Genomic DNA, 12,516 nt, shown 5'->3' with positions numbered 1-12,516 from the left:
GTTAGCTTCTTCTTTCTTTCTTTTTTTTTAATCAACAGCAAATTTCATTCCAAGAAGTCTAACGACACTTACATGAAATAATCATAAAAGTCGGTAAGAGCTAAATCTACTAAAACCTAGAAAACGAGCAAAACCACAAAAGGGTATACAAGCTTAAAGACGCATTATTGCAAAAGCAGACCGGCGCGATGCGGCGTAGGGACCCTCCGAGATTCAGTAGATGAGCAATTCAGAGCACAAACCATTAGATTGGTCCATTAAAAGGCTAATGTTGGCATTCATTGCGCAAGGGACAGATCCCTCACAGTCGCAAATGGATGCTCCAATGCGAGTTTCTGGTGGCACTTCGAAACTCTGGGTGCAATAGTTGACCAGACAACCAACAACAAGTCAGACCTCCTTGCAAGCACAAGCCGGGATCTGGTAAAACCAGTCCGGACAGACCAAACGAATCCTATTGTTATTACCCACCACCAGCCTTTTTGAGGGAGACACAGATCGGAAACCCACCGAATCTGGGGGAAACCCAAACCGGTAACACAATCGGACCAGCCGAGAGAACCGGTAAAAACAGAAAAAAGAAGAAAGAAAAAAACTACTCTACCCACCTACTTCTGTTAATAACAGAGGTAGTAGCTTGAATCTCACACCTGCGTGCGGGCGTTATTACAGCACTGAAGTTACACAGCTCCACCTAAAATGCTGAGCAGTAAAAGAAGCAAACATTCACATAGTTCCAAACGATTTGTTATCTAGTCAATTCTTTCATGCATGAATTAGCAGCAAGGAAGGTTCCTAAAGATGTACAATAGGGATAAAATTAACAGAAAAACTTTTTTACGGTTGTTTCTGTAAAGAAGTAGTTACAGAGCCCAATCGCGACCGTTCAAAGTGTTTTTGGACAGTTTGGATTGAAAATCAATTTTTACTAGTAAGAATTGAAAACGAATCTCAACTATTGATTGCGCGAATAGACAACTGTGATCGCACCGCTCCGTGAACAAGTCAATCTGTTCATGGAGCCTCCGTGAAGAAGACAACCTCTATAGGCCATGAATTAATAATTGACTAATGGCGGCCTAATTATTTTGTTCTAGATGTGCATTTTTTATATCTTGGAACTCATTCTGCATGCCAATATACATGACCAGGATACGATTAGTTAGATTACGTAGAATCCAAAAATTGCCGTCGAATGAGAGCATTTGGATTTTGATTATACTTCCACACACAAAATCAGTATCTCGTACTATAAAATTAATCAATCTATTACACACATATCATTCAATCATGCCAAATTCTATATATGCAACTACTGATTACTGTTGGAAAAAATTCGGCAATCACATAATTCTAGAGAACAATTTCATTGATAACAATACAATTACAAGATTAAAACAAGTAGATTACAATAACAGGAGACAGGATAGAAAGACAACATACAAACAGATTTCTGGATCAAGAATCGAGACCTGTGTGATACCACAGTCTCTTTAAGAAAGATTCACCGCCTACCGTAGGTGTTGTAGGTTGCGTCGGTGACTTCCTCCTAGGGTTGGCTCGGCTAAACCGCAAACCGTCGGAACACCACCGTCGACCGCCTTGGCGAACTGACTACCACCTGCCTCTCTTTCTCAAGAACAAATATCAGAGTGTGTGCTGGAATGTGGTGAATTTGCTTGGGCTTTCTCCAAAAATGTGAGCCCCCTTTTATAGAGTGAGGGTGGCCTATGAAACTCTTGCCGCCATTAACAGGCCAATGAATTCTGCCAATAAATAGAGAGATTATGATGTAGGACAAAAATTTAAGAAATTTCAATTTTATGGAAACTTTATTCTAGGAATTATTCGTTTTAGGAATTCCCCTTTTAATGCCACTTGTTTAGGCATATTCCTATTAGTCTTTTAATTTTGTTAGTCTTTGTTTCCAAGTATTGTTTTGCTTGGTCTCCGTTTTAAGTAATTACCTTATTGTTAGGACTCCTACTAGTATAAATAGGAATGTAAGTTATTCAATTATTAAAGCTTTTAAGCTTTTAATCAATAATATTATAGAGATTTTCTCTTTATTTTTTGTGCGCAAGAATTGCTCGTTGCGACGAGTTGTTTATCTCGTTTGGACTAGTACGCTAACTAGTCTCTCGTGAATTCTGCTGCGTCAAGTGGTATCAAAGCAAGGCTTTGCCTGGTTCGATGGCATCAAACACAGAAGAAGACACACCCATTGACGTTGGTCGTGGGCTTACTGACCTAAGGAGGATGGTGGAGGATCAACAAGCACAATTGACCGAGATCCGTCAGGATACCCACGCTCAGTTCGCTGAGATCCGTGAGATGCTGCAGGGGTTGACTCTACAAAATCGCCAAAGGCCAAAAAGGGTTGAGAATGATCGCGCGTTGAGATTTGCTCATCGCCAACCTCCTAACCAGAATAGGAACCGCGTTGAGGGACTTGCCCGCAACCAACCTATTCACCATAACGTCTCCAGAGGATATTCTTATTATCATTATGATAGTAGGAATAAATTTGAAGACGAGCTATTCGAGAACCATGGTGCTTATCAGTTGATAAAGCGACAACCAAATTTCAAGTATTATGATAATTTGCCAAAATTTAGTGGTCTTGAATTTTTTTAAGATTGTTTGGATTGGATTCTAAACATCGAAGATTCCTTCGAGTATGCAAAAATTCAAACAGAACAAATGTGGAGGTATTTGTTAGTGAAGCTTACGGGACTAGCGCTACGATGGTGGCTAGATATGCAATTTCTAAGAGATCAATTGGGCAAACGTCGAATTTATGCATGGTACATAATTAAAAAATATATGATGGAGAGATTTTTACCAAGGAATTATGAGCAATTGTTGGAGGAAAAATATAGGGCAAAACAGTATCATGCAGAACAAATTATTGTAGAAGCCATGGGAGAGGTCAAAATTGAAGTTGAAGGTCAAGACGAAATTAACATCGATGCTTGTGTGCAAAAGGATACTGAAATTGTTTCTGATGCGGTTGCGGAGGAACAAAAGAATATTGCATTGGAGGCTTGTGCATTTGGGCTTGATGAATCACCCACAATGGAGTTGACTACAACACTACAAGAAAATATGGTTATTGCTGAAATCCGATTTTACAAAGGAGTGCCAACCAACTCTATAATAAATCAAAATTTAGAGAACCAGCAACTTCAGCATAAGGTTCTAGTTGTCGATTTTCTTGGAGTGCAACAATTTGATTGGGTTCCCAACATTCATCTAGTGAATTTTGTCAACAAGTTAAGGCATGCTGAGAAACAATCTTTGCAAATACACTTTTTCTTGAAATTTTATTTCAAGTTAAGAAAGGAGTTGAAGTATTTTAAGTATCTGTTTCTTTGGCATGGAAGATGGCAGATTCCCAATGAGAACTCGAGGTCGAGTTCTTTTGAAGAAAATGAGACTGATGTAGAACAAAAATTTAGGAAATTTCAATTTTATGGAAACTTTATTTTAGGAATTATTCGTTTTAGGAATTCCCCTTTTAATGCCACTTGTTTAGGCATATTCCTATTAGTCTTTTAATTTTGTTAGTCTTTGTTTCCAAGTATTGTTTTGCTTGGTCTCCGTTTTAAGTAATTATCTTATTGTTAGGACTCCTACTAGTATAAATAGGAGTGTAAGTTATTCAATTATTAAAACTTTTAAGCTTTTAATCAATAATATTATAGAGATTTTCTCTTTATTTCTTGTGCGCAAGAATTGCTCGTTGCGACGAGTTGTTTATCTCGTTTGGACTAGTACGCTAACTAGTCTCTCGTGAATTCCGCTGCGTCAGGTTACAATAGTGAATGACAATCATGGTGAGGGGTTACGAGAGTTACAAAATCCACACATCAATACGTCTATTGATTGTGGTGTATCCAGATACAATGAACCCGGAACATGCACGGTTGCCTCGAGAGACCCTCCGGTAGCCCCGATTTCAATCATCCGAAATTCCATAAATTTTCAACAATTACAATCCAAAAGCATATTAATCTCCAATCCACAATCAACAATCTAGCCAAAAAACAATTGCCTCGCCCAAACACCCTTATGTACCAACAACTTTGATAGGAGCTAGCGACTGGGCAATTTCGAAATTGTGCAGGAATTTCATCCATTATAAGAGATGCATGCATGTTAGGTCTCGTTCCGCTAAAAGAAATAAGAACTTATTGGAATTAACCGTGATATATTATGAGAAAATAATTTGTCTCAAAACAAGAGAAATAAGTACTTAAAATATAGGAACCTTAGCGGAACGGGGCCTAAGTTAGATGCGAAAATGGCTTTCTTAATTTTTTTTTTCAATGACGAATAAGAAAATTTTATTATGAGGAGGAAGGAAGTACAAAGATAGAGCAAGTAAAACACGGCATCACAAGGCCAATGATACATCCTGAGATCCTCTTGACATAATACAGAGTATTAGATACAATGTTAAGAAAAACAACAATAATGTATGCATTATTGATTGTGAATAAACCACAACCCTAACATGCCTTTATATAGGCTACAGGACTTGATCACTAAGAAACTAACCAACGAGAAAACATAAATATTAACGTAACCTAAACAGGAAATACGGCGTATACGTACAGTATTGCAACCTAAAAAATATGCTCACATAATATTTTCTAATATTATATTAACATATTCAAACAAAGTTAGCACCTATCCTAGCACTAATCACGCGCAAAGGAGCCCAAAAAAATTGAGAAGTAATCAATCAGAGCAAATAACAAAACAGAAGACCCCATGGCCAAGGAAAATGTGTTTCTTATGATAGGAAAAACTAGGACAATAATTGACAACAGATGCATAATCACGTTTTGTACTACGATACTGAAAAGTTTGCATCCGCAAACATAATGATGCAGAGTGCAGTGGGTTGTGGTATCTGACAGCTATCTAGCAAATGTATCTGGCAATGGTGGCCTTCATCACGTGGGTGGGGTGGAAGGGAGTAGCAGATGGGGAAACATGCAAGGAAAAAAAGAATGAGAAACATGTTACATAGTACTCCAACAGTTGGCCAGGAAGGAGCCAATTAACCGAACCGACGGAAGAAAAAAAAAAACAGAGCACATGACAGAAAGCTAATAATATAGTAGAAAACAAAATAAGTAGATCGAGACCATTAATTCCTCAAACATTTCAAAACTTGATTCTCTCCAAAGCAGAAGGGGAATTCGCCCAATTGTCAATTACTCCACAAGTAGATCGGTAAACAGATTAACCTGTAGCATCCAAGCAGAACTATGCCCCATACATTAATACTGCCAAGAATGTAGAGACCCAGTGTCTCTGCCCCATACATTAATACTGCCAAGTAAAAGAATGCAGAGACCCAGTGTCTCATACTCTCGTGTAAGGATTGACCTAGTTTGAGAAATTATTTTTCATTTGCATTATTTTTTAGTTGAAAAATTAAAATAAATTATTTATTTTTTAAGAAGGTTTGTGAAACACACCTTATTTTCTTGTTCAGTCATTTATGTTAAATCACTCTTAGAATGGAGTGGTAGCTCTTTCATTGGCTAAACAATCCTTATTAAGCACACGATTGAAACTTTGGGGAGGGGGGTTCCGGTCCCTTGAAGGCTTACGAGTCTTGTTCTTTGTGACATTGGATCCTCGGATTCCATGAGAAAAGAAGAAGAAGGATTTTACATGGTCGGTGCTCGAGTAGGTTCGTTAAGTCTTGCCAATCAGGTACCTCCGATAATTACCATTGTTACAGTGATAATGTCATTAAACTCCTGAACTACCATAGTTGAAAGGACGACAACAAGTAAGGCTTCAAATTTTCGGTGCTCAAATTTGATTTGTTTGTTAGTCCAATCGAAGCTTTTGAGCTAATCACGAGCCCAAGTCATGTAACTTGAGGTTGTTTTTTCTACATACTTCAAATTTTCATACTAATTGAACTAAGTAATACTACAATGTTTTGAAAAATTAATGAGCTTAGTATTTATTTCTAAGGTTGGTCCATTACGTATCATGATCTCAAAATGAGTGTCCAACAAGATGAATATAATAGCTTGGTAAAATTAACCCCCACAACAACCAAAAAAAAAAGAAAAGGGTCTCAGAAAATGGTCTCCGATAAGATAAGTTACCTTCTTGGATGCTAAGCAATGCGTTGTTGCTAAGTGGTTGTGAGAAATAAATAATTACTCCTCCATGAAGTCATTGAATCCATATTCCCACATAAACCAAATATTTTAAACCATAGGGCTACTGGGGATTATGACCGATCGTTAACGTCAGGGCCTTGAATTTAGCCGAGATATACATAAACTGACCCGGACACCGAATTATAAAAAAAAGAGTTGTGGTTGTGGATACGAATGATTCTCAAACTACATGTTCTAAATCGGAAATGAATTATGGGGACCACTGACTTTTCTCCACCCAAAAAACCGTACAAGTAACATTATATATGGAAAAGCATGCGCGTACACCTCTCAAACCCACCATTTGGTGGTGTCTTTTTTTTTTGTGGTGGTGCATGTGAGTTGGGTTTTGTGAGAGGTAGTAGTTGGTGTGTGGTGTTGCACTATTATTCTTTTTATGAGCGTGTATGAATTTTTGGATTGTCTACCTTCCAGTTCGGCTATTTTATTTTTCAAAAAGAATATACCCTTTATTATAAGTCTAAACTTTTGGCAAAACAAAAAAAACCCAGCTGGTATTATTTTTATTTTGTTAATTTGTATTGGACTAATGCGCCATTTTGCTTAACTTTTAATATTTTTTGGAGATATTGTTCTTATTCAAAAAAAATCGCGCTCCTTAATTTTGCGCCAAATGTTTTTCAGTTATTGATTCGTCTCAACGTGTGGAATTGGACCCAAATATTTTCAGAAATATCCACTTTTCAGCCAAAAAAAGGTCAAAAAATTTAATTTTTTGGCTTCAAAGTGAATATTCCAAAAAAAGTTTGGGACAAAATACAAACGTTTGACAAAAAACTAACGAACGCAAGAATAAAAAAATTAAAAAATTGAATGATGAAACTTTCAAAAAAGTGCATTTAGCACGGTCGAACTACACCTTTGTTGAAACTACATACTATAAAACGTGGGGAAATTATATACTCTCGGAATCTAGTAACTTTAGAGGTCCAGTGGGCAAAATCAAGGCTTATATAAAGGCCTTCTGAGAATGGCTATCATCACCACATAACCTCTCAGTTTTTAGAAGAAGTAAGGGGTAAAAATGGAGTTGAAGAAAAGTTTGAAGTTGGAGCTCTTGGGGTTTTTTCTTCTGAATGTGTTTGTGCTGTCCATGGCTAGAAAGACAATCCCTTCCATCAACTGGGTTGTGAGTACTAACTACTACTAGCTCCATGAGAGTTTCCTCGTCTTCTTCGATATCTTGTTGTATCGTTACCGGTCACAGTCTACCACGTACATGGCCTCTCTTTAGAGGCTAAAATCATCTTTGTCTTGCTGTTTTCATATTCAGAAATGATATAGGTACCGATGGCAGGGGAGGGATTTCGTACCGACCGGCCGTGCCGGGCCCTCTCCGGCCACTGGATGGCCGATCTGAGCACCCCTTTTTCGTGTATATATGTATATACGTGTATATACACAAAAAAGGGGTGCTCGGATCAATCACCCTACACACCTCGGATGCCGTTGATTCTCGCGTAAGGCCCCTTGGTTTTTTTTTTATAGAATTCTTGGACGGCTCGAATCTGCCGTCCGGTGGCCGGAGACTACGCGGCGCGGCCGGTCGGTACGAAATCCCTCCCGGCCGGTCGGTACTTATAGCACAACTCTTTGATATTTTGACGGATGCATGATCATTGTCTTGGGATTTATTTGTTTGGGGATTTAAGAAAATTAATAGTGATGCTGCAAATGCATTACAAAACATAGAGATAGAGATATTTGGAGACAGATGGCACGGGAGCCTTTGAATTTTGATTGGTGATCATATACAAGCAAAGTCCATCGTTAAGGTTGATCAATTAAATGACAAATATTTGTGTTTTGTGGTGATGTTATACAATGGAGTAATACATTTTTCTTGATTTCCAGTTTAGAGCCTGAGATTTTATTATTTATATTTAACCTTGGTTTAATTTGGTGAGTGCAGCTGAAGGAAACAAAATATACAAGGTTGTGTAGCTCAAAGAAGATCTTGACAGTCAATGGATTGTTTCCAGGGCCTACTTTGTATGTCCGAAGAGGTGATAGGTTGATTGTCAACATTCAAAACCAAGGGAAATACAATGTCACCATTCATTGGTATTCCCCTCTCTCTCTCTCTCTCTCTCTCTCTCTGATGGTAGAAAATGCAAGAGAAAAAAAAACCATACTCCCTCTGTTTTTTTTAAGTATTTTGCTTTGTAATTCCAACTTATTAAGGAGACATTATCATTACACATTTCATATTAACTGTTCTCTCCATTTTCCCTACTTATCCTCTATGGAGATATCATTATTACACTTTTACTTATTAACTTTTTAAAATGGAATTTACTTTTAGGGGTAAAATGAAAAATGCACCAATTTTTACTTACTAACTTTTATAAAATGGACATTTATTATGGGATAGTCCAAAATGGAATATTGAACTCTAAAAAAGGGATGGAGGGAGTAATTTTTTGTGTTCACTTAGCAAAAATATCCTAGAAAGTGAACTTTTCTGTACAACCCTCTAAAACTTGAGAGCTTGTTTCATTTTTTCTCACAAAATGTGTTGGAAAATTTTATTTTCTCTAGAAAATCAACAATAACTACTCTAACTTTCCTCTTTACCCTCTCCCCTCCACCTTTTCTCTTATAATTTGGGCAACTTTCCTCCTCTTCAAACAAATATATTTTATTTTCTTGCAAAACTTTCATTCTAATTAAACGGACGTGAGAAAAAAAAATTAAATTTTCTTTTTCTTTTCTTTCACTTCACTTTCTATAATTTTAACTTTCTATTTTTATTTTTCTCGCTAATCAAACAGACCCTTAGAAAAATAACAAACTCAATCAAGAATACCCATGCAGCGACATCTTGAAAATTATGGATGGTATTTTGGTCTAAAGATAAATTGATAAAACAGTAAAAAGATCCCGTCACGGGCTGCACAGAAAAGGTGTGACGGGAGGGGAAAAAGGAAAGAAAATAATACCAGGAGGAGAAATATTGAGGTTTCTTGTTTCTATTGCTACAGTGCGTAAAAGGAAGGGACAGAAAAACCCACAACGGAAAGTACAAACTAAAATGTTGTGAATTTTGAAACCGAAGGATCGGCCCAGTGGTCAAGGGTATGGGATTTTGAGGTTAACTCCCGAATCTGTTCTCACGTGTTAACAATTTTTTTTTGGAGTCAGTTCATAGAGAGCTCTAAATGCTTTAATTGGGACCTCCACATGTAGGTGGTGAAATTGATCTTTTAGAATTAGTAGAGGTGCGAGCAAGTTGGCTCGAAGATTCGCTTATTTATAAAAACAAAACTAACTAGTTAAGTTTCATTACCCACCACGTTTCCGGTTCTATTTTGATGATCATAACAATTCATCTCTTACACCAAGATATTTTAACTAATCCTGCAAAAAATCAACACAATCGGATAACGGTAACCGCTAATTTAAATCGTACAAATTTCAGTTTAGATCCGTGTCAAACTTCTAGATTGAAAATTGAATGATTTTATCAAGTACTTACTGATATCAAATTGAGCTAATATTTCATAGGAGGAGTTAAAATATAATATCCTAAGAGATTAATTGTTCTAATCATCGGAAACATGGTGGGTATGTTCATCCACTTTTAAAGATCGATGAGTCAAAAAAAAAAGAAAGGAACTCTAAAAAAAAGTACTACAAACTAATATTGTGGTTTTGGGAAACATGTTATGTGTATAGGCACGGAGTGAAGCAGCCAAGAAATCCGTGGTCAGATGGGCCGGAGTATGTGACACAGTGTCCAATCAGACCGGGTGCAAATTTCAGCTATGAGATCATATTCTCAACCGAAGAAGGCACACTTTGGTGGCACGCTCACAGTGATTGGTCTCGAGCCACGGTCCATGGTCCTATTATTGTATACCCTTCAAATGGAGCAACCTACCCTTTTCCTAAGCCTCATGCAGAGTTTCCTATTGTTTTGGGTATGTACCATCTCTCTCTCTCTCTCCCTCTCTCTCTCTCTCTCTCCAATGCCACAGACATAGAAAAGCTTCATAGAAAAGATTTATATATTCCTATACTTTTGTTGTCACAGCATCGTGGTTTAAGGGAGATGTAATGGAGATAATTCAAAGTGCACTTGAAGGCGGAGGCGAAACAAACAAGTCAGATGCTCTCACCATTAATGGCCAACCGGGTGATCTATACAATTGTTCCAAACCCGGTATGCACACATCATTTTAATCTCAAGCAGTACGGCAAGCAACAGTTGAATGTAGTGTCAACGCAATATTATTCTGAATAAGAGCACTTCTCTATATGCCGTTATTGAGTTTGCATGCTTATCCAAACAAAACACAATCCAAATGTTGCAGGGACGTTCAATGTACTGGTAAATTATGGAAAGACGTATCTTCTTCGTGTCATCAACTCAATTATGAACGAAGAGGTGTTCTTTGCGGTGGCTCAGCATAATTTCACAGTCGTTGGAATGGATGGAGCGTACATCAAACCCATAAAAACTAATTACATCTTCATAACCCCTGGACAAACCATCGATATCTTAATGACTGCAGATAAGTCCCCGAGCCACTATTATATGGCAGCTAGAGCTTATGAAGGTGTTGTATTTGATAACACTACTACAACTGCGATCGTGAAATACATTGGGAATTATACAGCGCCATCAACGCCAGCATTTCCTAGTAACCTTCCAAATTACACTAACATCGATGCTGTAACAAGTTTCACCAACCGGATTAAGGCCCTGGCTAGCAAGGAGTACCCGGTTAATGTCCCCCAAAAAGTTGATACCCGACTTTTCATAACTATTTCGGTGGGCTCGATTCCATGCCCTAATGATTCATGCAACGGACCAAATGGCTCCAGGCTCGCTGCAAGCTTGAACAACGTAAGTTTTCAGACGCCTGAGGTGGATTTATTGCAAGCATATTACAGGCAAATCGGAGGGATTTTCACGACCGACTTTCCAAGCGTGCCGCCTTACTTCTTCAATTTTACAGCTGATGAGATGCCTGATAACGTTTTAATACCATCGACGGGGACTAAAGTGAAAGTCTTGGAGTTTAATTCAAGTGTGGAGATAGTATTTCAGGGGACTAATGTACTAAGTGCAGCTGAGAACCATCCAATGCATTTACATGGCTTTAGCTTTTATCATGTTGGATCTGGTTTTGGGAATTTTGATAATAAGACTGGTCCAAAAGGGTACAATTTGGTTGACCCACCTGAGATAAACACGGTTGGGGTGCCCAAGAATGGATGGGCTACAATCAGATTCAGAGCTGATAATCCAGGTAATACTAGACTCCATTATTGTAAATTTATTTTTCGTCTTCATTATGTATGTTCTTTTTTTTTGAATTTTTGTTAAATTCGCGTGATATTTTTTGAATTAATTGTCCATCTCAACGAGAGGAGCCAAAAAGTGCAAAATTATGGCCCAAAAAGAAAGTTCACTAAAGACGAAAAATGTATTAAACAACTGTATTATTGTTTAAAGTGCAGCCTTATTTTAATTTTTCTTGACTTTATTGTAGGAGTGTGGTTCATGCATTGTCACTTGGAAAGACATTCTAGCTGGGGAATGGATATGGCATTTATTGTGAAGAACGGATCCACCAGGTTAACAAGTATGCGGCGGCCCCCACGTCACTTGAACCCTTGCTAATCAATTTCTCTTATTAGAAAAAAGCTAGCTTATAATTCAATTTGGCACAAGCTGTGTTTAGGTTGTGATCAGTACGTAATTCTTACCACGTGGTGGTGCTCCAGGAGCAAGTAATAATTATCCATGATAAAAAGAAAGGAATAAGCATATTACATATGCAGCGTAGTTCTTGGTGTGATTTTTGTTTAAAGGATATTTGTTGTAGCTTGCTAGGATGTGTATGTTTGAATCATGTGGTGGCATTTCTGTGAGTGATTTTTGTTTAAAGGATATTTGTTGTAGCTTGCTAGGATGTGTATGTTTGAATCATGTGGTGGCATTTCTGTGACTTTACCAATGAATTGAATCATTTGAAGGTCTGTAGCTCTACGTTTCTCTCCCTCTTTCAATTATGATTTATTTTTTCAAAATTGAATTGATAGTACCTAAGATTATTCTCAGATCAACTGAAAATGAAAAATAATGTAGAATGTGAATGACATATTGTGGTGGATTATTAGAAATGTTACGCTATTTTGTAGATCATACAGTATAAATTCAGTGTCAATTGAAGTAGTTTAATGGGCATGCTTGGGTAGTAATAAATCTTCAAAAACTAGAGGGGTAGATTAAGTTATGCGAGTTACAGTGCTAGGTGAGTATTATACTTTTGAAGCTCTCTCA

General features: G+C 37.5%; 1 protein-coding gene across 1 annotated transcript; it reads left to right on the top strand.

The window, feature by feature from the left end:
* The first annotated feature begins 6,727 nt into the window (after nucleotides 1-6,727).
* On the top strand, nucleotides 6,728-12,216 carry LOC131306569 (laccase-14-like). Its single transcript, XM_058332888.1, has 6 exons — nucleotides 6,728-7,350; nucleotides 8,134-8,285; nucleotides 9,900-10,144; nucleotides 10,258-10,386; nucleotides 10,538-11,479; nucleotides 11,723-12,216. Exons 1-6 carry the CDS (start codon nucleotides 7,246-7,248, stop codon nucleotides 11,851-11,853), a joined length of 1,704 nt encoding a protein of 567 aa, XP_058188871.1. The 5' UTR covers nucleotides 6,728-7,245; the 3' UTR covers nucleotides 11,854-12,216.
* The last annotated feature ends 300 nt before the right edge of the window (nucleotides 12,217-12,516 follow it).

Source organism: Rhododendron vialii, chromosome 11a (genome assembly GCF_030253575.1).
Source record: "Rhododendron vialii isolate Sample 1 chromosome 11a, ASM3025357v1".
In the NCBI taxonomy this organism is placed as follows: domain Eukaryota; kingdom Viridiplantae; phylum Streptophyta; class Magnoliopsida; order Ericales; family Ericaceae; genus Rhododendron; species Rhododendron vialii.
This window is presented reverse-complemented; position numbering and strand designations above follow the sequence as displayed.